This window comes from Nothoprocta perdicaria, unplaced genomic scaffold (assembly GCF_003342845.1).
Source record: "Nothoprocta perdicaria isolate Ctin4 unplaced genomic scaffold, notPer1 scaffold_10, whole genome shotgun sequence".
In the NCBI taxonomy this organism is placed as follows: Eukaryota; Metazoa; Chordata; class Aves; order Tinamiformes; family Tinamidae; genus Nothoprocta; species Nothoprocta perdicaria.
In genome coordinates, this window is record NW_020454094.1 from 50,369 (window position 1) to 73,736 (window position 23,368).

Below are 23,368 nucleotides of genomic sequence, written 5' to 3' on the forward strand. Positions count from 1 at the left end.
CCGCAAGCCGCTTGACCTCTCTGCATTTCCTGCTTTGTGGAATGACGATGGTATTTCCACATCGGCGGAATTAGTTTCTTGTGAATTCTTCTGGGCAGAAGAAAGAAAACATTATGTAACTGCTGTGCATGGCTGAGGCTTGCAGTAAAACTTGAGATTCTGCTCAACTAGCGACTGAGCGCAGGGGACGTTGGAAAATTAGGGAGCAACAAAGTCCTGCCGGGAGAGGGGATGAAATGCCACCTCCGGGGAGAAAAGGGGCAGGAGATATTCATTAGTGCCTTACCCAATTGCATGCATAAATACTAGTGCCGTAGAGGGTTATTTTCCAGTRGAAAGTGACTTTCCACACCCAAACAGCACGAAAACAAATTTTTGGAAATTTGGAGAATCCCCTAATGCATCAACGCGGTGATCCAGACAGCAAATTTATACCTGCAAACCAGATGTAAAAGCAAAGCATGMACAGTAAGGTTTCCTTTCTGTGGCCAGCAAGGCTAAGGGGAGGTTTCTTGCTGAACCGCACGACACAAAACCCCGTTTCCAGGCCCGGATTATCCCCCCGCCAGCCCAGAGCCAGCTGCTAATGAGACAGAGCCTCGGAGCAGCGCTCGGGAGCGCTCGGGAGCGCGCGGCTCCCGCAGCGCCGGAGCCAGAGCCGGAGCAGGGAGCGCTGCTCGTGCCGGGCCCCCGGGCGCAGCGGGGCGCGGGGCACCCTTGTAAACGCTGTGTTTCTCCCCGTTTGTCAACAGAACTATGGTGACGGGACGCACTATGACCACGCGGCGAGCAGAGACCTTGGCTCTCATGACAATCTCTCTCCTCCTTTTGTCAATTCCCGAATACAAAGTAAGGAACTGCCTTTCCTTCCTCGCGTGCGGCTTCGGGAGCAGAGCGGGACGCGGCGCGGCGCGGTCCCCAGGCGCTCCCGGGTGCTCAGCTGCTTGGGAAGCAGCGGCCCCGTGCTCAGACAGACTCTGCGCGCGTGTACGAGCAAGCAACATTTTGGGGAGAAAGTGCGATATTTGCTGCAAGAGACAGTCCTACTTTTGCTGAAGCCCATTTCTCCTCCACATCTTTGTACCTCTCTGTGCGCCTTCTCCGAGACGGGACCCGTTGGTAGAGTAAATGGGAGCGTGGTCTGGATGAGGTATTTTGGGTGGCACAGGATGGCTGGAGGTGCAGACGTGCGCGGGGAGCCCGCGGTGGGGGCCCTTGCCCAAGGTTGCCCCCAATAGCCCCTTGGCTCAGCAGCCGACACCGTGGCTGCGCGCACAGGGGCCCTGATCATTCCTGGAGCGAGTGACGGCTGCTTGCTTTAATTAGGGTCGATAAACGAGTTCTGGTTAAAGTAAATATATGATGCAAGGCTATTATTAGTAATGCCTGCGCGGGGCCAGGATCGCGCCCTGGCGCTGCGGCCGCCGGCCCTGCGCGAGCGGCTCTGCTCGCTCCTGCTCCCCGCGCGGCACTCGGGACCCCTCATTTCCTTGCCCCAGGGGTATTTGGGTGCTGCTCAGCCAGGGGATGGCGCTGGGGCTTGCAGGAGGTGCTTGCAGATCCCCCAGACCTCTGTGGACCCCCCTGTACAGCCCGGTGTCTCCTGGGTCCTCCTGGGGCTGCATTTTTGACCCTTTGAAGCCTCCTGATGCTCTGGGGTTTGCAAATAAACCTGGTCTTGGGCATCCCTGGTCCACAGTGCCTTTGCACTGGTAGACCTGTTGGCTGGGGATGGAGCTGCTGTGTATATAGGGCTGCCTGTTGCCTCTGGATTTATAGCTTTGGAGCAGCACAAGTTTCTATACTGATTAAATATCTCCTAGCAGTCTTCACATTATTATTATGAATGCTTAAAGCAGGGCTGGCCTGGGTAGCTACGTGGTGAATATTGCCCGTTTTGCAGGCACGAGTCAGAGGGACAGTGTGTTTGGGCTCATGGGCTTGTCTTCTCCAGCAGGAGCGGGAGGCACCTGAGGAAGCTCCTGCAGCCCGTGTCCGGTCGGGATGTCCCTGCTCCTGGAGCAGCTCCCAGCTGCCTTGGCTTTTGGGAACCCCACATCTGTCCTGGTTAAACCTGTGTGTGCCCCGGCCTTGGCTGATGGGGCTGGTGTGGCAGCTCTCGCTTTCTCGTGGTCGGAGTCCTGATTTAATGATCCATGCTGGGAAAAGTACGGCCCCTAATCTGTGAAGCGGTTGAAGGCAGGCTGGACAACGGCAGCGCTGCTGTTGCTTTGGGGCTCGCTAGAAGACTTGCAGGCACCGAACTGCATCTCCAGCTCTGCAGCAGCGCCCAATGCAAAGAATGAGCAAAAAAACAAAATGCAAAACCTTGGCTGGGCTTGTTTTCCCTTTCCGTGGCTCCGAGRGGGTCGGGTCGAGCGGGGCGCCGCATCCTCTCCTTGCGCAGCAATGCCCGGCCGTGGTCCCTGCAGCTCCCTCGCCCTCCCTCCACATTCCCTGGGGACACCTCAGCAGAGGCGCCAGCTCTAGGCGCTGTGTGTAGCGCGGTGACCGCGCTGGGTCCGTGCGTGTGCCGCCGCGGGGCTCGTTGCAGGGCGCCGCGCTCCGGTTCGCGCTCCAGTTCGGTGCCGCTGTCCCGGCAGCGGTGCAGTTTGGGTGGGGGGCCCCGCGCTGCACGGCCCGGCGCGCGCGGCTGGACCAGGAGCATCCGCGGGAGACTTTCCATGCCCGGCATCTGCCTCAGCCGCTGTTTGCTCAACCTTCGGCAGAAATGATTTCAGCCTTTCCTAAAGCGAGATTGCATTTCGCCCTGGCAGATCCCGCGTTTGCCGGTGAGTGCCCGGCCTGTCCCGGCCATTAATCCCTGTTCACACCACGCTGTTATCTCAGGTGGCTTTCGCAGCTGCACAGGCTTGAAGAGCAATGAGGGAAAGAGCAAACACAAACCTGTCCCGTCATCTCCAGTTGTAGATTGGTGTCCCCAAAGGTGATGATTGCACTTATTCATGCACGGGATGGTTTTTATGTGCTGGCATCGCCGTTCCCAGTGTGTCTTGTTGGGTACAAGGTGGCACATGCCGTAGCCACCAACACATCGGCCACTCTGCTCTTATAGATCCCTGCAGCCTTCCCAGAGCAACAAAATCCATCAGCATTTACAGGAGGCAACCGACCTCCTCTGGAGCTGGCAGCTTGGAGTTGGGATACAGATTAAGACGGGACTTTATTACATTTGCRAAAGAAAGTAGCATGTGACACAGAAAAAGAAATGTGGCAGTTTTTTTAAATATCAGTCAAAGGTGAAGCTTCAAGAATGACAAGCAGAACTGTTTTCCATAAAAATCTGTGACTGTCTGGCTATCCATAACATTAACTAAGATGAGCTGTAACAACACAAAGCCTGAATGCAGCAACTGAACAACCGAGAAAGGGTTTGAGAGCTCAAAGGGCTGGAAAGCCCAAGCCCTGCTTTTGTTCCAGGTGTTTCTGGCGGTGCAGCTCCAGGGCACCTGCGCTTCTGGGAGGAAGCCGTGGGCGGACGGGCTGTGACGGGATGGAGCTTCCATGAGCGGAATAGCGTGAGGCTGTCGGGTAGTGTCCCATTGCTAAGCGCTCAGAAATTTCCCTTCCACGTGGAGGACGTTTAGGACGATCTGAACGCACGTTTCCCCATAGGGATGATCCATCCTTGTGGACACAGCCTGGGTTCAGGTGAAGYGTGGCCAGGGAGGGGAGGTGGACCCTCTACCGTGGTTCCTCCTGGATTCAGATTTGACAAATGCGGAAGGAAACAGCTGTGTGGCACGGTTAGGCTGTGAGAAGACCTTTGGCATCTCTGGTGCTCATGGGTGGGAAACGTGCTGAGAACATGCAGCATTGCTGCTTTTGTGCATCTCCGCCATGGTCTGGAGAAAAGAGGTCCCACCAGCACACGGGCTTCCTAGTGACAGCACTCAGCGGGTTACAGCAGAGGTGGGAGCTCCTGGGGCTTTAGGAGAAGCTCTGGAAACCTGGATTCAGCTGCCGAGTTGGAGTTGTGGCTAGTGCTAGGAGAGTGGAACCCACCGAGCTCATCCCGGCCCCGGTGTCGGGATGATGCTCCCTGTAGAGACCGGCCCTGCAGCCTCGGTTTGTTCCTCCAGGCCCCTCGTGGACCTCTGCTGAGGTTACTGGAATATCTGAGACAGGGTTTTCAAATATCACTTCAGTCCGGTAAGAGCTATCTGTTGATTTTTTTTCCCAAATCCAGATTTTTTTCACCAACTCAAATCTCTCACTTAGCAAAGTCCAAGTGCACCCCTGAAATCTCTGAGCGCAGGTCACCAAAAACATATCTCCAATAATCAAACAAGAAAACTGCAACTAGGGTCAGTCTGTTCTGTTCCCGAATGGACCTACACCTTATCTAAATCTGAAGCAGCGCTCAGCGAGGGGCTTGGGCTACGTCATCTCCAGAGGTGCCTCTAGCTTCATCCATTCTGTGGTCCATGATCCACCCCACTAGCAAGAGCTGCAGCAGATTTCTCCTAGGCTTCTCTTCTAGATGAGTTTCCTCACAACCAAGCMGAGGAGCTTCTGGATGACCCTGAGCAATGGGCTTGGCTTAATCRCATCCATGCCATTTCCTGGCCAGAGGGGCCTGGAAAGAGGCCTCCAAAGCGCTCTGTAGAAGACACTCTTCCTCTCCTGTGATGTGACTGCTGCTCCTCTCCTGCCCCAGTTGCAAGTGTGTAAAATTAATGGGAAAAATCTGCACCAGAAAGCACTTCGCAGATGTGGATATAACTACGTYGCCTTTCCCAACACGGAGTTAATGTAGTTTGCAGCCAATCTCCTGCACGTTGCYGGTTGGGATCCTGGATGTTCAACCCCAGCCTCTCGTGCACTCTTGAAGGGAAGAAATTACAAGGACATTTCCATTTATTTGGGGAACGAGCGGCAGTTGTATAAATAGAAACTGTAGACTGTGGCAATTAATGTCTGCCTACTGAGCAAAGAACTGAAATATTATTTTGTACTACATAGTTTGCAGGGAAGTTTACATTCCACCGCGTTTTGTTCTTAAACAAGTCCAAGCGTTTTTAATAAGTGATTCTGCAGGACAGTTGGCTTCTGCGCAGCGTGGCAGAATTTGATTATCCACACTGCTTCTGACAACTTCTGCAGGGGCTTCTCTCTTCTTGTCCCTCATCTTCAGCCCCTAGTTGCACTCTGGAGTCTGCACGTTTGGTTGGATGGACAGAACATATCCAGTCAAATATAGAACTGTTGCAATGAAAATCATAAAAAGGATGGGGCAGGAGGGTCCGGTAATTCTCAACAGCACCACGCCAAGAGATGCATCTTGCCATGTGCTTTGGATTAAGGGCAGCACTGATTATCACACTGTACAAGGCTGATGGTAGAGCAGGGCCATGCTTTGATCCTTGTACCATGCGAAGTAAAAAGATATGGAGCATGCATTTAACAGGAACCATCAGGGCTTTAATTAGGTTCTATTTCTTTTTAACCAAAATCAGAATGCCCCAATCCATTTCTTCATTCTGCAAACTTTTACTATGTGATTGTGGTCCTGAACATAGTCGGCGGTTGTAAAAAGTATATAGAATAAGAACTGATATGGAAAGATATTTTGGGGACAAACCATGCAGGCTAAATATCAAGAAGATAAGAAGAATATACAAGAAGAAATTAGGAAGAAGAGTGGTATTGTATATATGTTTGTGAAGCATCTGGTGAAAGCAATGTTTTGATTATTTTGGGGATGAAAAAGCTGTGTAAATAGTTGAGCAAGCATTTAGTCAATGGTATTTTAAAATTATGTTGATTAAATACCTTTTAATTAGGATACCTATATCAAAATGTTCATACCTTTCCTATGATATATATTTTTTTAACTTTTATATTTCACTGGTATTGAAAGATTCTAGATTCTGATTCAGATAGCCGACAAATTTTGTTCTTCGAAACATACCTTCCAGGAATATATTTTTTCCTTCCTAAATTTCACATTTCATGCAAGTTGCAAAACCATCTTATGGCTTCCAAAGACAATTTTGGCCTGGATTTTGCAATTGGCTGCAAATACAAATCTCTCAAGGTATGTGGAGCCACACCCAGAAGATAATGGAAAATCTGAAGAGCAAGAGTATTTTAGGAGCCATTACATGAAGAAATTTGCAGGCATCCATAAAATTTGGCTATAATCGACTTTTAGGTATTCTTCAGTTCTACTAGCAAAACCCCAGGAACGGAGAGGTGATGCCATGGAAAGAAACAACGGGGAAGGGGGTTGGTGCCTACTGAAATATAAATGTCWCTGATATATTCTGCACACTTGGGCTACAAAGAAAGATACTATGCTGAAAAATAAACCAACAGCCTAGTAAAGATGAACACGCATGGACAAAAAGTGATCCTAAGAAAAGAAGGCGAGCATATAAGATATAAACCATCAAGAGCTGTTCGGAGAATGTCTGGAATGAGACTGACTGTTGAAAAACAATAATCTGAAAGCAAAGAGAGAGGAAGAAAGGAAAGACTGTACATGAGGTTAAGATAAATAATCACGAAAGATTATTGCAGTGCATAAAGGAGAGGAGGTCAGTAAAGTAGATTTTAGGACCTCTTAGAGATGGAAAGGGTAATTTATTGACAGATGATGTAGACACTGCTAAAAAATAAATGGATTTTTCGCCTCAGTGTTCACAAAAGAGGATGGGGAACAGATGCCAGAATCAGATATAAATTTCCCAGGAGAGAGGCCAGAAATATTGAAGGAAATAGGGATTATTCCAGAATGGGTGATCACAGGGTGGTTGAGAACATCAGTAGATGGATTAAGCTCCATAGAGAAGCCATCACAGAATTCTTAAATACCAAAAAGATAAAGGAATATTTCATGTTGATGGAAAAAAAAAAAAAAAAAAGAAAGAAAGAAAAAAACTCCCTTCCATTCCATAGTCTCCTCTGCCTTCCACAGAGATAACCATGAGAAGAGCTCAGTGTTTCACTTGAATGCCACAATGCTTTTGTCCCCTAGGGACATGCATTGACATGGATTGTGCATGACATTGAATTTTGTTTATTTTAAAACAATTTTAAATCCTTAATTTGTGCTTTACAGGTAGGATTCTCATCTCCACAAAAGGCACAGTCCTGTGTGGAACAGAAATCCTGAACTCAGGGTCATCCAGAAGCAATAACTAGGTTGGCTCAGCAGCAACTTTCCTTTGAAGGAACCATCACAGTTCAACAGATATAAAATGAAGAGCTTCCAAGTGGTTTCTGCTGTAGAGTAGATTTTGCCTCCTGGAAGAAAATAATTGATGTCTTTTAGTCCTGCTGGATTAAGCATATTTTTGATCTGATGGGAGAGTTGATATTGCATTATCTGAAGTTCTCACTTTAAAATGAGATACTTTAGGTCATGCATCTGCAATATTTTCTTCATAGTGTTCTACAGGAGTATGTAAGAGTAGAAGCAGATCTGTTCTCTGTCTCTCTCTTGCATTTATCCCAAGTTCAGAGTTGAATGACCTTTTCGCTGCTCTGGACCTGGGTCTACCACRCAATAGTTTCTGAAGTTTTTACACTCAATCCCCCTAATGATCTGGGAAAATCATTTTTATTTCTGGCACAGCCTTAATTGCCCAAACTTGAGTGAGCATAAYGCTTTTTACGAGTGATCCGATTTAGGTGCAGCTCTTCAAATGTAGCTGTGGAGTTTCATCTTGGTCAAGATGACTTGTCTTGTCAACCTTATTCCTGACTYTCGTGTTTCTTCGGAGGCATTTTTGCTTTCACGGATTTGACATTGGAAGTTCTCTTTCCTCTGCCTGGCCCAGATTCATGATCTTCTTGTACTCATTAGGTTTGACCGTCTCCACAGGAATGAAGGCRCTGTGACTTGCAGGCAATATCTGTTACGGAAGCTGGAGGCAACATGAGATGCTTGATTTCCATTGAGCAAGCAAATGTGTGAAAACTGAYGGGGTTAATGGGTTAGAATATCTAACGCAGAGCCAAGTTGTCGCAGGGCTAAGGCAAGGCCTAAGCCTTGTGGTCTTCCTTAGCACGTACATTGAGGAACATCRGTTAAGATTTACTGATTTCTGGTGGATGGTGAGAAAGGAAAGCAATGCACATGGCTAGCGGGAGATGGCTTGAACATTTGGATTTCAAGCTGATTCAGCAAAACCTTTTATTTTTAAAACGTTTTAATACTTTAGAAATAGAATCCAGATCAAACAATATTTCATGTCCCCCAGGCCAAAGTTCCTTTCAATTCCTTTGAATAAGTTTTGCCGAAGMGGAGCCCCCTTTTCCCCTCCCTGGGCGAAGGTTACCCTCCTCCGAAACAGGGGCCCTCAGGTTTTTGGTGGTGGCCTCTCCTCCCAACAGCTGCAGGGCAGAGGTTCCAGCAGAAATGCAGCTTGACCCTCCACTTTGACCTACAGCCTTCCAAATTTCTTTGGTTTTGCTGGTCCTCCTGAGAAGACAGCCCTTCGACTACCTCCACCCATCCTCTTTGGTAGCGTCTGAGGTGCTGCTGAAGGTTAACATATGAAGAAAACAAATTTGTTTGGAGTTTGATGAATCTCTTGAAACTTCCACCTGAATTTTTCTTAGACCTCCCTTTAAGAATCTTCTCCTAACTTCTGAAAAARAGTAAAATATGAGAGAGACACTGTTGCTCGCGTAACATTTTGATATTCCTSTTTATCACAGTAGGAACACACTTTGGCTTTCTTTGGCTTATGACAGTCCTGTACTATGCCACCAGCCTTGGAAATACCTCCTYTGGGGACGCGAGGGATTGCAGAAGTTACAGGTCCTCTCAGGATGCCCGTTTCATGGATGGAGAAGCTGCAGTAGGGCCAAGAGTGTTGCTTGTAGCTCCAGCACAGTGCAACTCCAGTTCACATTTACATTCCTGTAGCTCCCRGTGCTCCTCCTATTTGTGGCCAAGTAACATCCTTACAAGTTGTTTTAATCAACACGCCCAAGCACACTGAATATGACCCTAGTTTTCCACCAAGGAATACAGAAAAAGCTTTCAAGGCACAAGTGGCTGCAGGAACAAGTCCCACAGACAAGTTCTCCGTTGCTCTCCAGCACTTCCCTGGCCTCTGTGAGGTCTCCTGAGGTGTTGATGTGGAGGCGACCTTCACTGCGAGGTTAGCTCTTGTTAACACCAACGYCAGTGCCCTTGGAGAGGATTTTCCACGTGCACAGCACGCCCAGATTTCCAGCCGACGCAGGATCTATTTTGCGCGCCCGGGATTTYGGCGAGCTTAGGGAGCTCCCTCCGCGGCGCCCGCCGGACTCCCCTCCCGCTGCGGAGCCAAGTGGGTGAGCGCGGATGGTTGGGTGGGCCGGACACGCGGGCGGCGCCGCCTTTGCCCGGCTCGGACCGCGATGGTTTTGGTCACGCCGTGTGGAGCTGTGGTCGCGCGCCGCGGCCGCCGCTCCGGGCGAGCTCACGTGGCGCACACCTGCACGGCGCCGGGAGCCGCTCCGCTTTGAAGCCCGCCTCGCTCGCTCCCGCCTAAGAGCCCGCATATTTTTGGCATCGTGTAATGAGATCTGCTGACGGTACGAAGCCGAGGGGAGCGGGCTGCGCTGGAAAGGCGGGCAGGATAAAACCCAGGCCTGGCCCCGGAGCTGCAGCTGCATCCCTACGGGAGGAGCCCATGGATGTGGACAGGGCCCTGCAAAGGAATAAACCCCTGCTTGCTTTTTCTGCTGCTGCAAGGCGGGGTTAATGCTCTAAAGATTTCAAAATGATGAACGAAACAATCACCCAGCGCGAGCGGGAGCTTTATCCTTTATCTCATATGGAGCTATCCTCAAAATCCATCGCTGGTGTCTCCTGCGGCCGAGAGGGACCCCGAGGCTCCCCCGTGGGCCGGGAGCCCCACGCTGTTGAGCGGAGCGAGGCAGAACCATGGAATTATTGTAAAAAGTATTGTAAAAGACCTTCAAGGTCATCGAGTCCAGCCGTAAAGGGGGACAGAGGGGAGGGCTGATGGAAAACAGCACGTTGAAGCTGTCACCCAAATACAAAACAGGTTTATTTTCCTTTCCCCCTCCTTTTTTTTTTTTTTTTTTTTTTGATGCTAATGGTCTGAGATTCGGGAACAAAGGTTGAATAAAAGTCAGAGGAAACTATTTTGGCACTTTATAAGGGGCAAGAGAGGCAGCATCCGTAATCCTGCGCACGGTTCTTGTCACCTTATTATTAGAGCTGTGTAAATCTGGCAAGGATTTGTATTTGCCAAATATACCTCTGGCCTAGATTTGGGCTTATATTTGGAATTCAGGCCAGTTTTAACGCTTGTGCGGAGCGTAGTTTTTGCCAGTTTTAAGCAAAATAACAGGAAGGAAGATAATGAAGGACAGAGGAGTCAGGAAAGCAGAAAGCTAAGGAAGGAACTAGAAGAAAAGAGAAGAAGGACGAGGGAATATGGATCCCATTCCTTCTTTTTTCCCTTCCCAACGGCCTTTTCRCACACCCTCTCTTCCTCCTTCCCTGCTGAGTTGTTGCTGTCCTTGAATTTAGGGGAATTAAGTAAAACCAGCCCTTGTGTTCTGCTCGGCTTACGCTCTCGCTTTTTTCTTTAAGTTGAAAACCTCCCCSTTAGCGTTTCTCTCATGAGTTTTTACTCTCCTCTATGCAGCTCTTGCCGGTGCCCTGGTGCACGTGCTTGCTGCTGTGCTTCCAGGTCCACGTGCCTTTTCCCGGCGGACGGGCACTTGGAGATCTGCAGCATTGGGGTTAGGATTAGGCCTGGTTCCCCAAACCAGAGTCACCGGAGCAGTGTCCCCATGCTGGGGGTACAACCAAACCAGCGGCAGCACCGAACAGAAACATCTCCCGTGTAGGGCCTCTTCTGCTTGGGGGATAGAGCCCAAGGATTTGGTTATTTTCCCTGGGAATATCTGCAGAGCCCGTGCTAAATTAAGAGGAGAGAAGCTGCAGCTTCCTCAAGGTCACCCAGAGGAGCGAAGACAAAACCGAAGCAGGGCAAGGAGCCCTGATGCCAGCCGTAGGCAATGAAGGTCTCCAAAGATGATCTTCAGCTTAGCTCCAAGGCTTCATGTTACTGTGAGGCCAGAATTTTAACCCATTTACACCCTTATGTCCAGCGTGGTCCCCTTCGTCTTGCTGGTGTTGCTATTGGCATAAAGACTCTGTCCCCGCAGCCAAGTGCTCTTGATTGCCCAGCACCATGCAGGGACTGCATGGAAATGTCCAGGTGGGGTGAGGGCTGCAGGCGCCTCGTGGCCGTGTCCCGGGGAGCGGGACAGGGGAGAATGGCACCAAGGAGGCTGTGGAGTGCAAGCGTGGGCTCACGGAGAAGCCAGAATCGGCTCTCTTTATTGGAGATAATCATCTCTGTGGCAGAGCCGCCTTCCATGGGTGGGTCCAGCTTAGTGCATTCCTTGGTTGCCTTCTCCAGCGATGATTCATTGATTAATATACACAAATCTAGACATGGAAAGCATGGAAAAAACACAGGAGGTAGCGCAGAGYGCAGCCAAAAGGAGCGGGGACTCCGAGGACTCGGTTATTTAAAAAGGGGGCAGTGGGTGTTGGTGCTGTGCCCGGAGGGGAGCACCGCGTGGCGAGGGGCAGCGCGGGCCACGCCGGGCGACTCTTTGATCTGGTGACAAATATGAAATCAGCCGAGAGCCCAGAGCCAAGCAGGGGCCAGATGTGGAAGGGATCGCAGCAGCAAGAGGTTCCCATGCCGAGAAAAGAGCACAGGAGCACGCTGCTGGCCCGCTCCAGAGCCGGATACTGTCGGAAGCTGAAAATAGGCACGTGCCTGTTTGGGGATGAAGCCTCCTTGCTCGCACGGCCTCCCCTCGCCGCGTGCCCCGTTTCGGCTCGCCGGCCCCGCGCCCGCGCAGCATTCCCCGCATTCCTCGGGCCAGCACCGCGGGCGACATCAGAGAGAGGTAGTGCATTTTTCTTCAAAAAATATTATTTTTGGCTCTCTCCGGCGTGCCTTTGTGACTGTGCACTTCTCTCCTCGGAGGCATGTGGAGAGCGGCCGCATTTTCCTAGTTCCCTGACAAGATCCCAGCTCCAGCCCTCGGACGGTCGCGTTGCCTCTGTGCAGGGGCGCCGAGGGGACCTGTTGGGGACATACAGGGACGTGCAGGGCCATTTGCTGGGCTTTAGCATTTRCCTTTTGGGTCCCTGTAACAGAAGGAACAAAATCTCTGTGATCATYGGGAAGGAGGAGGGGACGGCGCTTTCGTGCCTTTGATCTTGAGCTTGAATAGGCTCAGCTTCGGGAAGTTTAATTTGAAGGAACCCAACGTACACATCTGCTTTTTGTGCTGCGATTCCTTTTGAGCCAGAAAATAGAGATTTATTAATGCAAATGTGTGGGTTCCCTCCACCGGGAGAGAAGGGAGCCCATTCAAAGTGCACAAGGCGCCTCTTTCTCCCTGCAGCCCAGCAGCCGGTGGTGGGTGCGCTGGCTGAGCGCCCTTGGAGCCGTAGGCAGAGCTCTGGCCGTGGTGGGACCCTCTGGGGAGCATGCAGAGCTCCGGGAAATGCAAGGTGCGGGCAGCTCCACGGTACTAATGACAGGCATCGAGCAAAAAACTCCTCTTAATAAGCGGTTTGAGGGAAAGAGCGAGCAAGCAGCCCCAAGGTGCCGGTGTGATAGAGCTGGGGGTGGGCGCGCGGGGTCCCCCCGGGCCGGCCGCTCTGCGGCGCTGCCTGTGCCTTGTGGATCGAACCTCACCCGAGCTCCCAGGTAGGCACTTTCCAACATGACTGCGAAGGTGTGACGTGTGTTTTCCGGGGCTCCGCGAGGAAATCCCGATTTAGAAAGGAGGCAGCAGACGGCGGAGCAGGCGGGAGATGGGCTTTGGCTCCCGTCGATGCTCCGTCACAATTTCCCGCCTCAGAAATGGTTGGAGCTCCCGGTGGGAGCCCGTGCGCAGGAGCCGGGTGCCTCCACGTGCCCCGGGCTGCCTGGGCGCAGCGGGACCCTTGGACCCGGCCTTTGCCGCCCTTATTCCTGCTTCTTTGGTGCAGCAGCAGCACCGCCGGGGTGCCCAGGGCTGGGATCCTTGCAGACCCCCCCGCCCGTGCCAAGGGATGCGGATGGTGCCGTGGMCCGGAGCAGCCCATTCCCGTGCTGGTGCTCGGAGCTTCCCCCTGCAGACGCCCATCCCCACGCYGGGAGCTGGTGCGGGGCCTTGCGGACACCCCATCTCCCCACCATGGTGCAGACCCTCGCCCGGGCCATGGGATGGGGCAGTGCTGCGGGTCCGAGCATCCCCATCCCCGCTCCATGAGTCAGGGCATCCCCATCCCCATGCTGTGTCTTGGTGCATCCCCATCCCCATCYGCGTGCTGCATTTCAGAGCATTCCAATCCCCATTCCATAAATCAGAGCATCCCTGTCCCCACACCGTGTCTTGGAGCATTCCCATCCTTGTGCCACATCTCAGCATCCCCATTCTCACTTCATGTCTTGGATCATCCCTATCAACTCTGTGCCACATCTCAGAGCATCCCCATCCCCACGCCACAGCTCGGAGCCTCCCCGTCCTCATGCTGTGTCCCGGCACATCCCCATCCCCACTCCGTGTCCTGGCACATCCCCATCCCCACTCTGTGTCCTGGCACATCTCCATCCCCACTCCATGTTCTAGTGCATCCCAGTCCCAAGTATCAGTGCATCCCCATCCCCACTCCGTGTCCCAGCACATCCTGGTACCATGTCCCAGTGYATCCCCATCCCCGCTCTATGTCCCGGCGCATCCTCATCCCATGTCCCAGCGCATCCCCATCCCCACTCTGTGTCCCAGTGCATCCCAATCCCATGTCTCAGCGCATCCCCATCCCCACTCTGTGTCCCAGTGCATCCCAATCCCATGTCTCAGTGCATCCCCATCCCCACTCTGTGTCCCAGTGCATCCCAATCCCATGTCTCGGTGCATCCCCATCCCTACTCCGTGTCCCAGCTCATCCTCATCCCATCTCCCAGCACATCCCTGTCCCCACTCCATGTCCCAGTGCATCCCCATCCCGTGTCCCAGCACATCCCTGTCCCGTGTCCTGGTGCATCCCCGTCCCGTGTCCTGGCACATCCCCGTCCCGTGTCCCGGCGCATCCCGCTCCCATGTCCCGACGCATCCGCAGTCTCCGTCGCGTTCCCCCCGCGCGGGGCGCGGATGAAGCCGTCAGCGGGGCGGCCGGGGGGGCGGCGGCGCCCGCGTGCCGGAGTGTGACAGACTGTGAAATGGTGCGTTGCTGCGCGGCTGCGCCGCACCTGGGCCCTTCAGCTGTGATTGATCGGGGTGCTCATGTGTGATGGGCCCATCTGGCGCCGCGCGCCCGCTCCCGCCGCGCCGGCGCGGGAGCCCCGCGGGCCGCCCCGCTCCGGCCAGCGCCGCCGCCGCGCGCGCGACTCTTACGGCGGCGAGGAGCTCGCTTGTCCCCGCGCCAACGCTTAATTAAAACCGCTGACATCATGGTGTTATAATTAAGCGTGGCATTAATTAAGCTGGAATAACGATTTTTTTTTTTTATTAAGAGCGGCTCCAATTGTATAAGCACCCGATGGAAAAAAAAAAAAAAAAAAAAGGGGGGGGGGGAAGAAAAAAGACAAAATAATTTTTTGTTAAAGGGGTGGGAAAAGGGGCTCTGTGACGGAGAGGYGGCAGCAGCACCAAGTTTAGGGGCGGCCGGAGCGGGGGGCAGCGGGGAGGGAGAGGATGAAGTGAAATTTGGTTGTTTTCTTTTTTTTTTTTTTTTTTACCCAAAAATGCTGATCGGCTCCTGGCATTCTGATGGCTAATTATGCATCGGAGAGCTTCGACAGCTGCATTCATCATCATAAAATGTAATAATTAATGACATTCCAACAAAGAAAAATATGCAAATGAGAACTCATTAGCATTTTCATATTCAGCTTTGATAATGCTTTTGCTGACAAGGTTGTAATTAATGAAAATTCATGTCGCAGTCAGGAGATTGGATCGGTTTCATTCCGCTCACAATTCCCAAATGCTTGCATTATGGAAAATCGGCGGCTCTGCCAACTTTTCAGGGAGGAAAAAAAACACACACACACACTAAAAGCACCAGATGCAAATTAATGGTAGGGAGCCTTTAACTCCTTAAAGTCCTGTCCCCCGGCACCGTCCCCGGCCCCGCCAAAAGCCCAAAGTGCCCAAAGAAGAGGAAAACAGGGCCGGTGCGGGGCGCAAGGGCAGGAGTCGCTCAGAAGCACCTGCTTTCTTCCCRGAATATGGACATTTCTGTGAAACTTTTCCTTCTCCGCTCTCCCTGTTTTTTTTTTCCCGGGTTTTGCACCTGTGCGCTAATAAACGCAGGCCTTTTAGTGCTGGGAAAAGCCGGCCCCCCGGCCCGGCCTGAGCCAATTAGTGTGGGATGGGGCCGACCCCGCGGCTCCGCGCTGGGAGCACGGGAAGAGCCGGCCACGTTCCCTGCCGGAATGCCGGGATGCCACCCGCAGGCCCCCAGGCCGGAACTGCAAAAAATTTTAAAGACTTTTTTTCTTCCTATTTCTTCTTTTTTTTTTCTTTCTTTTTTTTTTTATTCCTTTTTTTTAAATTCTTTTTTTTTTTTATTTTTCCAAAAAAAATACAGCACAAAAGGCAGAGCTGCGGCCTGCTCTTGCAGGACCGAGCAGGAGCGCCAGGCACATTCCCTGCTAAACGCCCAGGGATTAATGCACTGCACCTGAGCTGCAATTCCCTGCTTTGTGTGCGGGGTGAGTTATTCAGCCGCTCCCCAAATCCAGCAYTCGGCAGGACAGGGAAGTGCGTTAAAACAGGGACCCACTCGAGACGGGCTCAAACTGAGGCAGTGCCTGAAACCGCCCTTCTCCACCAGCCCCTTTGTGCACCCCGGCGTTCGGATCCCAGCAATGCTAAATATCCCCGTTAGCGGAAAACGCCCTTTTCCATTTTCCCGACGTTAAGAGAAGAAATTTCCCATTGATTCCTTTTTCCTTTGCATAAAGGAACTTTGCGCAGCGCCATCCACAAATATAGCTCCGTCCACAAACGCCACTGCATTGCCGTGCATCCAAACACCCCTTTTTGTGCCACATTCCTTTAAAATGCATCAGGTTCTGCTTTTCCATATAGTTTCCCCTGCGCGTGGGCAACGTGCCCAGGCAGATGGTGCAATGTCACCTGTGAGCCATCCGAACGAGAGGGTCCCTCCCGCATCCGAGACGCTTTATTCCCTTCCGACGCGGCTGCTCAAGATGGTGCCGCTTTTTTGTTCCCTGCTCGGGAGGCTCCTGCTGGGACTGGCTCCTTTTTTTTTTTTTTTTTCCCCCCTCTAAAAAAGGGGTATTTTGGGGCTCGCTTAGGAATATGTGCCGTAAGAAACTTTGCGGGTTGCCTTGAGCCAACGTCATGTGAAGTCCTGGGCCGTCTTTTAAGAAGCGCAAATGAAGATGTAAAGTAAAAGAGATAAAAACACACTGATGCCCTTAGAGACATGATGTTTCAGTTTTGCGAGTTCAATATTTGTCCTTTTTTTTTTTAAGAAAAAAGGAGCCTAGTTCTAGGTCATCTTTTACTTGCACCCATTTTTGCTGGAATTGCCGGCAAAGGCGCTCATCCTTTGGGATGSTCCGGATGCGGGCGCTCCTGCCATGGAGACAGGTTCATGCAGTGCAGATACCTCCTTGATTCAAAGAGATATTAAAGATGTGGAGGCTCCTGGGTGGTTTGGCTRCCATCAGTTCTTTAAAAAGAGGGACCTTTTCTCTGCGTTTGTGCCAGGCTCTGTGCGATGGGTCCAGCCTTCCAAGGGCCTCGTGCAATCTCACTGCTCTGAGCCGGGGCAATTAAAAATGAGCTTGAAATTAGCCAAATTTCCACAGTGAAGAATCCAGGGTTGCGTYGGTGCAGGCCAGATCCTGCTTCTCTTGCAGCTGATCCCCTGGACGTCACTGGAGCTGCTGGGAGAAGCCTCTGGTGTCTGGAAAGCTATGGAGAAACCCAGGATATATTATCAAACTTAAATACATCTCTACCATGCAAGCTCTTAAAAACAAAAAAAAAAAAAGAAAAAAAAAAGAAAAAAGCCAATGAGTACAGCACTCCGCAAGGCCTTATTTATATGTTTTTCCTTAGGGAGGAGCTGGCTAAAAGAATTTGATTTTATTTTAATTCCTGGTGAATGAGAAGCAATGGGCTGTTGAGTGGATGGRGAGAGCAGAAGCTTTTGTTCTTCGGCGGGAGCGCAGACGCCTTTGTATGCAAGCACGCCATATATTTTATACAGGGGTTTTGGTCATATAAAATCCCAGGGCACTCGGGATAAAACAACCCGAGCCCGTGCAGCGCTCGGGATCGTCCGGAAAAGCCGAGCGCTCCCGTAAACTTTATTTTAAGTTATGAACGCTTCATTCCTCCAGCAATCAGGCCCCACCGCGATGCATCCCAAATTAGCGGCTGCTTCCACGGGGAAAAAAGGAAATTACTGGATTAGAAGGAATAAACAACTCAACCATGTTAAAAAAAAAAAGGGCAATCTTTTCAYGGCTGCGCTATCTCGGAGCGAGGAGCCGCTGCCCGTCGCCTCCTGTGCCGGCGCGGGAGCCGCGCTCTAACAAAGCACGGCTTTTCCAAGGGGGAGAAGAGACGGGCTTTTTTAAACTGCAATAAAGGACCAGAAACAGAAATCGGAATCATCTTCTTGCCCCTCTAATTTGGGATTTTTTTTCAGGCTCAGTTTAGTTTAAAAAAAAAAWAWATATATAGAAAAGGAATTTCATAATTAATTTTTTTAATTGCTTTAATTCTAGAAATCTATATAACCTTTTTTTCATTTTCTGGGGCATAACAAAATTTTCTGTGAAAGATGACCTCTTTTTTTCCAGTCCAAGAGGAAAGTTGTGATTTGAACTTGGAGTTTACCTTTAGAAAACATTGCCTTTGGATGCCTTTGCAAGCGCTCCTAGCGCCTCAAAGCTCAGCCCAAGTCCTGGCCTTGTTCAAAATCTCGCCTTTCCAGAATATTATCGTTCCAGCTACAATCCACCTGGGAATGGAAAGCAAAGCAACTAATAATTTATTGTCAGAAGTAGAAATATTTGCTGTGGTTGCTAGGGCAGAAAGTGGAAAGTCTAGCATGAATCAGCCCCGTTCTTAGCCGGAGCCGGGCCCTAGGACGGGAATCACAGCAGGGTTTGGTTTGGTCTGGAAGTTACCGTTTTTGGAACCTYCTCCAATCCAACTCTTTTAGATGAAGACGGTCCCCACTATTGCCTGTGTTGATCTACTAGCCCCTTTCCGAGAAAATATTTGTGGACCGTGTGTATTTGTTAGAACTCATTAATAATTTGGAAGCGCCGAGTTCCGTGTTGCCCCAAATCACAACATCCAGCTGCGCTACAGCACATTTATTGCGGAAAATAAATTTGTCTCTCGGGCTGCAATTAATAGGTTGCAATTTCTCCGCCTGGAAGTAGCTCCTGGTGGATCCCACCGGCTCCGGTGGCTCTCGTGTCCGTGGAGGAGCAGGGGTGAGGTGAGGATGGTGGCATGCTCCATTCTCCTGTGCCATGAGTCCCAACTCCTCCTCCTCCTCCTCACTTGGCAGCCTGGGGAAGCTCGTCCAGCCGGTCCCAGGGAATGGTCCCCACGGACCTTGTCCATCACCAGTGAAGGGTCGTTCCTTGGGGTCCTCCTGTCTCTGGACCCATGGGGTGGCCTCCTGGGCACTTGTCCATTGCGGTGGAGCTCTGATACCTTCTAGGAACTGGGTGGCTTGGACATTGTGTGTGGCTTGCGCTGGATTGCTCTTAAGCCACATGAGATATTGGAAATCTCATGTTCAACTTTGCTCAAGTTCCCGTTCCGTTTTCATCTGCAGCTTGGAAAACAGAACGAAATCCAGGGCAAGCCTTGAGATTTGCAAGCACGCAGACAACTACTGCACTTGGAGGCTCCCGGGATCAAGTGTGGTTTAGCATATGGGCGTTTTAATTAATGATAAAAGCCTCGGTCTGGATTTAGTGGCGGGATGCGCAGAGCGCAGCGACTGGCCTCCCCTTCCCAGGCTGTGGGCGCGAATTCCACCCATTTCTCTTTCCATCTCCTGGCCGTGCCTCATCCCACGCCTCCATCGCTAKTGAACACTGAGAGCTGAGCAGGAAAAGTCCCACGGGTGACACTGTCACGAGGCACCTCGTTTATTCCATAGGTAAAACCAAGCAGCCTAGACAAAACAAGGTTAATTTTGAGCATTTTGCCCATGCTCTGCTCCAGTGCAGTGATGGCAAGCACGAGGTCTGCTCGGAAGGGACAGGATCAGTTAAAAACCAGGAGTTTCGGGTCGGCCTCTGCTTTCCTTCCCCCAGCTCCTGCCCTGACCAGTGCCCTGGCGCGGCACAAACACCTTTGGGGAGAGGCGTCACTCGCTGGGAGACGGCGACGTCCTCTTAACACGGAGCAGCTCCGAGGGGGGAAAGGATGTATCCCGTTTTTAAAATTAGAGCACGTGGCACGGACAGGTGCCGGCCCCCATGCGGCTCTTTGTTCCCGGCCGCCGAGCCCAGCGCCGCGGCCAGGAGGAACCGGGCAGCGACGGAGCCCGCGCCGCCTTTGTTCCCCAATCCCGTCCCCAGGCCCCCTTAAAACGTCGGGAAAAGCCATTTTAACAATTCTGAAGGCTCTCAGCATTTCTTTCTGCTTTCCTGTTTGTCCCCGGTAGCAAAAAGCAAAAGCGCTTTGACAAACGCATTGGCAAAAACAATTTAAACTATTTCAAATAGATTTAAAGTCATCCAAAAYGATTTTCTTTAAAAGAGTAGTAAAACATCAGCAACTATCTTTTAGGAAGGAAGGGAAATTAAATATTTTTCCTTCTGCAGACAGTGTTTTAAAAGTTCGCTAACGACCATTTTGGTACGTTGGGATTTCTGCTGGTGATTTTTTGATTGCAATTCCGTGGAATCTGAGAACCCGTGTGCATTTGAAGTGGGATTCAGTGAGCAAGTRTATGTGAAAGGAGCTCTGCATTTGCTCGGAGCAAATTGTACAGTCGCTGCGTTAGCAAGAGGCTCTGGCTGCACCGAGATGCCCGAGCGGGAAAATCGCCATTGCCAAATGTATTTGGGGATGAAAGGAAAAATAACTGTGCGTTTTGGGATGCTCAGGAACCCAAATTTGCCCGCTGGATGCTGCCCAGGCCACATCACTGGCAAGCACGTTTAATACTAGAAAATAATTATTGTTGTATGTTTACAAGCCCGCGGAATGTTTAAAAAGTGGCCACTTTATTCTTAGGAAGGCAGAGCAGGTCTCTGGGCAACGTCAGCTCAGTGGCTACTTTAGAGAAATCCAAGTGGCTGCTTAGAAAATTGTCTATAAAGAAACCAGAAAAAGGGATTCCCAAAATAGGTTCCCAATTCCACAGGCTGAATAAACGTCTGGTTTTGGTGAGTYGTCCGCCAGCAGCTTCCCTGAAACCAGTGGCACTGGGTGGGATTTACAGGGCGTTCCTGTCATTAAACTACATGATTTTATTTGAACACCTAGGTAAGGATTTAGCTTAGTTTACCAACTTCCTTCTTACCTCTCAGTCCCAAGGACTTGTCCCTAAAAGTCTCGTTAGTGACCGATGGCAGACCAGGCTAATGACAAATTTGTACAATCTCTCCCTTGCCTTTTGCCAGAGAGGTAATTCTGGAATTACAAGGAGTTCTGGAAATCCCAGCTCTTGGTTCAGTGTTGTATTTTGAAACCTTTCGCAGATTTCGTTTTTCATCAGTTATTTTATACTAGGTGTAGTTGGTATCAGTGCGTTGGCATGGTTTTTCTCCTGGCTTCACTTGTCATTTAGGTCACACCAGATCCACCGCGGTACCAGAGCGGCCCTTTTCCCTTTTATCCCATTCCCAACACACTGCAATGTCCACGGGCCGCAGAGATCGCTCCAAAATCCTGCTTTCCAAGGGAAAGTTCGCGGCGGCCGGCGCGCAGCGAGGGTCACTCCGCCGCTATTCACATCCCGGGTTGCTTCATTAGCGCGACGCAGTAATTAAAGCAGAGCAAGAAAGGGCCGTGGCAGATGCGGGCGCCGACCTGATCGTTATTCAGCAGCGGCTCCGGTTGGCGCGGCGCGTGCGAAAGGCGCCGGCCAAGGAGGCCGGAGCTGGGTGATGGGGTGGACATCGGGGCCTCTCCATGCAGCGATGCTCCGGGCAGCCGGGGCCATCCGGAGCCTTGGATCCAGCTCTGCAGCAGCCCTCTCCAAGGGGTGCTCCCCTTGGCACTSGCACACTGCACCGTCACTGCACGGCCAAGCTCTTCTTCGGGGTGGCTTTTCTACTGAGAAGTCATCGCCAAGGCTTTGGGGGAGGTTGCGCTGCTTTCTTCTCCTTTTGTTTGATTATTCCTTCTTTGGTCTTTAACGCACAGCTAATAATATTTACACTTGTTGATAATAGGAACGTTTCGCGCTTTGCAAAGTTGCCTGTTTTTTAGAAAATGGTTCAACGAGGCCCATTACTGGAGGTAACCATGACCAGTAGACCTGCCAGGAGAGCGTCCTGGTGGAGCACCCGTTCAACAGGCCTGCTTCCATAGAGCGGCCGGGCACCGGGCATGGGCTGCACGGATGCCGAGGGGCTCCGACACTGGAGATTTAATAAAAAATAAAGTAAATCCAAGTAAAGTCTATAGTCAAACTCCTTAATTGTGATGCATTTGCTGAGTTTCCCTCTCCCATCGCCGGCCCTGCTCCGATGCCATATGGTCTACCATGGAACATTTAACTTGTCAGATATAATGGATTGTCCTGGAAGCAGATTTTTGCTTTGAGCGCTCGGCTCCTTTCTTGCATTTCACTCGCAGCTCCGGGCTGCAGGATGAAGGATTGTGCTGGAGACGCATGGAAGAGGCGCGCGGCTGATTCCCCCGAAGAGGGTGACCTATATGCCACAGCCTTTCCCCCACGCAAAGAGRCATTATCCCTGTCACTGACCCTAGCAGGCTGCATGTCAGAACCGTTTAAATTTGTCCGGACTTAACAGATTGTGCAAACGTTCCCGAATGGAGCGCTTAGCGCTGATAAAGGCTCGCGAGCGCAGCCGGGGCGCCAGCGGCCGCCCGGCCACGAGCCCTCCTCGGGTGACCTACATGGAGCCGGGGACCTCGGCACCCGGCCACCTCCCGTCGCTCCCCAGCCTCAAAACACATATCAGCTCTTAGGGGAGCCCCGCGGCCGCTCGTGTCCGTGCTGGGAAGGGGAGGCTGGGAGGGACCGCGTCTGTGGACGGGCCATAAGGGCTGATTATTGTGGGCGTTTTGTGTCTTAGGTCGGAAGGAACGAGCGGGTTTCCTTTATCCCTACTGGTGCATGAGGATTCCRGTGTTTTTGGAGGAATGCTCCTCGCTCTGCAGCTGCGGATGAGCTTCTTGTATCAGCACTTGCAGCCTCACCGGGCGACTGGTGAAAGGAGCAGGGCAGAGCGGGCGCAAAGTCGGCCCCCTGGCATTCCCTCTGGATTAAATAAAACGGGAAAGGCTGAAAATTTGGCTAAAAGCTCTAGGTGGTGCTGCCCGGTTTTGCAAATTGATTCGAGAATGCAGGATAAGAAGCTGCTTGCACTCAGGATAGGCGGGTTTGCTGTTAGTCCTGGTCCAGGCAGAGCTTCACGCACACTGAATGCCAAATCCCCCCGCGCAGGTAGTTTGTGTTGAGTTTGTGTGGCTTTTTGTATTAAGGTTATTGCACTTGCAAGCAGGAGGGAAAGCTTCTAAGCAAAATCCTAGTCTGGCAGAGGTGAAAAATCCCTCTCGCAAAGACATTTTTTTTTTCCATGTAGGAAAAAATCCTCCTGGACTTGTTTTCCAGATGGACCTTTCCTTGTTTTCGACCTGATGGCGCTGGGGCAATGTACTGATGCGATGACTTTTCCAGGATGCTCAGCCCAAATCGCTGGGATTTTTTTTATCCTTTTTTTTTTTTTTTTTTTTTTTTAACCCCAGAATGGGATATAAGATGGTCTTCCCAAGTGTAAAAATCTTATTAGGGAATGCATGCCCTCTGCTGGATAGCACGGATCGGAGCCACCCGGGCATTTCCCAATGCGCTATGATATCTTTACCAGAACATTCCTGCTCTTGGAAGCGCCGGGTTTGTTTTCCCTGTTTAGCTAATCCCAGCCATCCCATCCCCAGCGCTTCTAAAGGTCAAAATCGCGGTGACGATCAACGCCAGGAATTTTTCTTGAATTTCCTGGGCTGAGCGATATTAACAATAAGCAAAATTTGGGGGGAAACGGAGGATGGGATTTTGCACCTCAGCGCGGTGCATTGTTACTGCAAGGGCCTTTTATTTGTCTCACAGCCTTAAGAAAACGTCGCCCCTTTCTGT

The 23,368-nt window shown here is 51.2% G+C and overlaps 1 protein-coding gene across 6 annotated transcripts in view; it reads left to right on the forward strand.

Annotated features, from left to right (window-relative positions):
• The window catches only part of TCF4 (transcription factor 4), a 147,323-nt gene that overhangs the window by 42,869 nt on the left and 81,086 nt on the right, over positions 1–23,368 (forward strand). For 5 of the 6 annotated variants that reach the window (XM_026039196.1, XM_026039208.1, XM_026039201.1 and 2 more), the window contains exon 3: positions 753–849. The exons of the other annotated variant lie outside the window; for it this stretch is intronic. In XM_026039196.1, the coding sequence (XP_025894981.1) occupies positions 753–849 (97 nt within the window). The remainder of the gene's footprint in view (positions 1–752; positions 850–23,368) is intronic. 6 annotated transcript variants of the gene reach the window in all.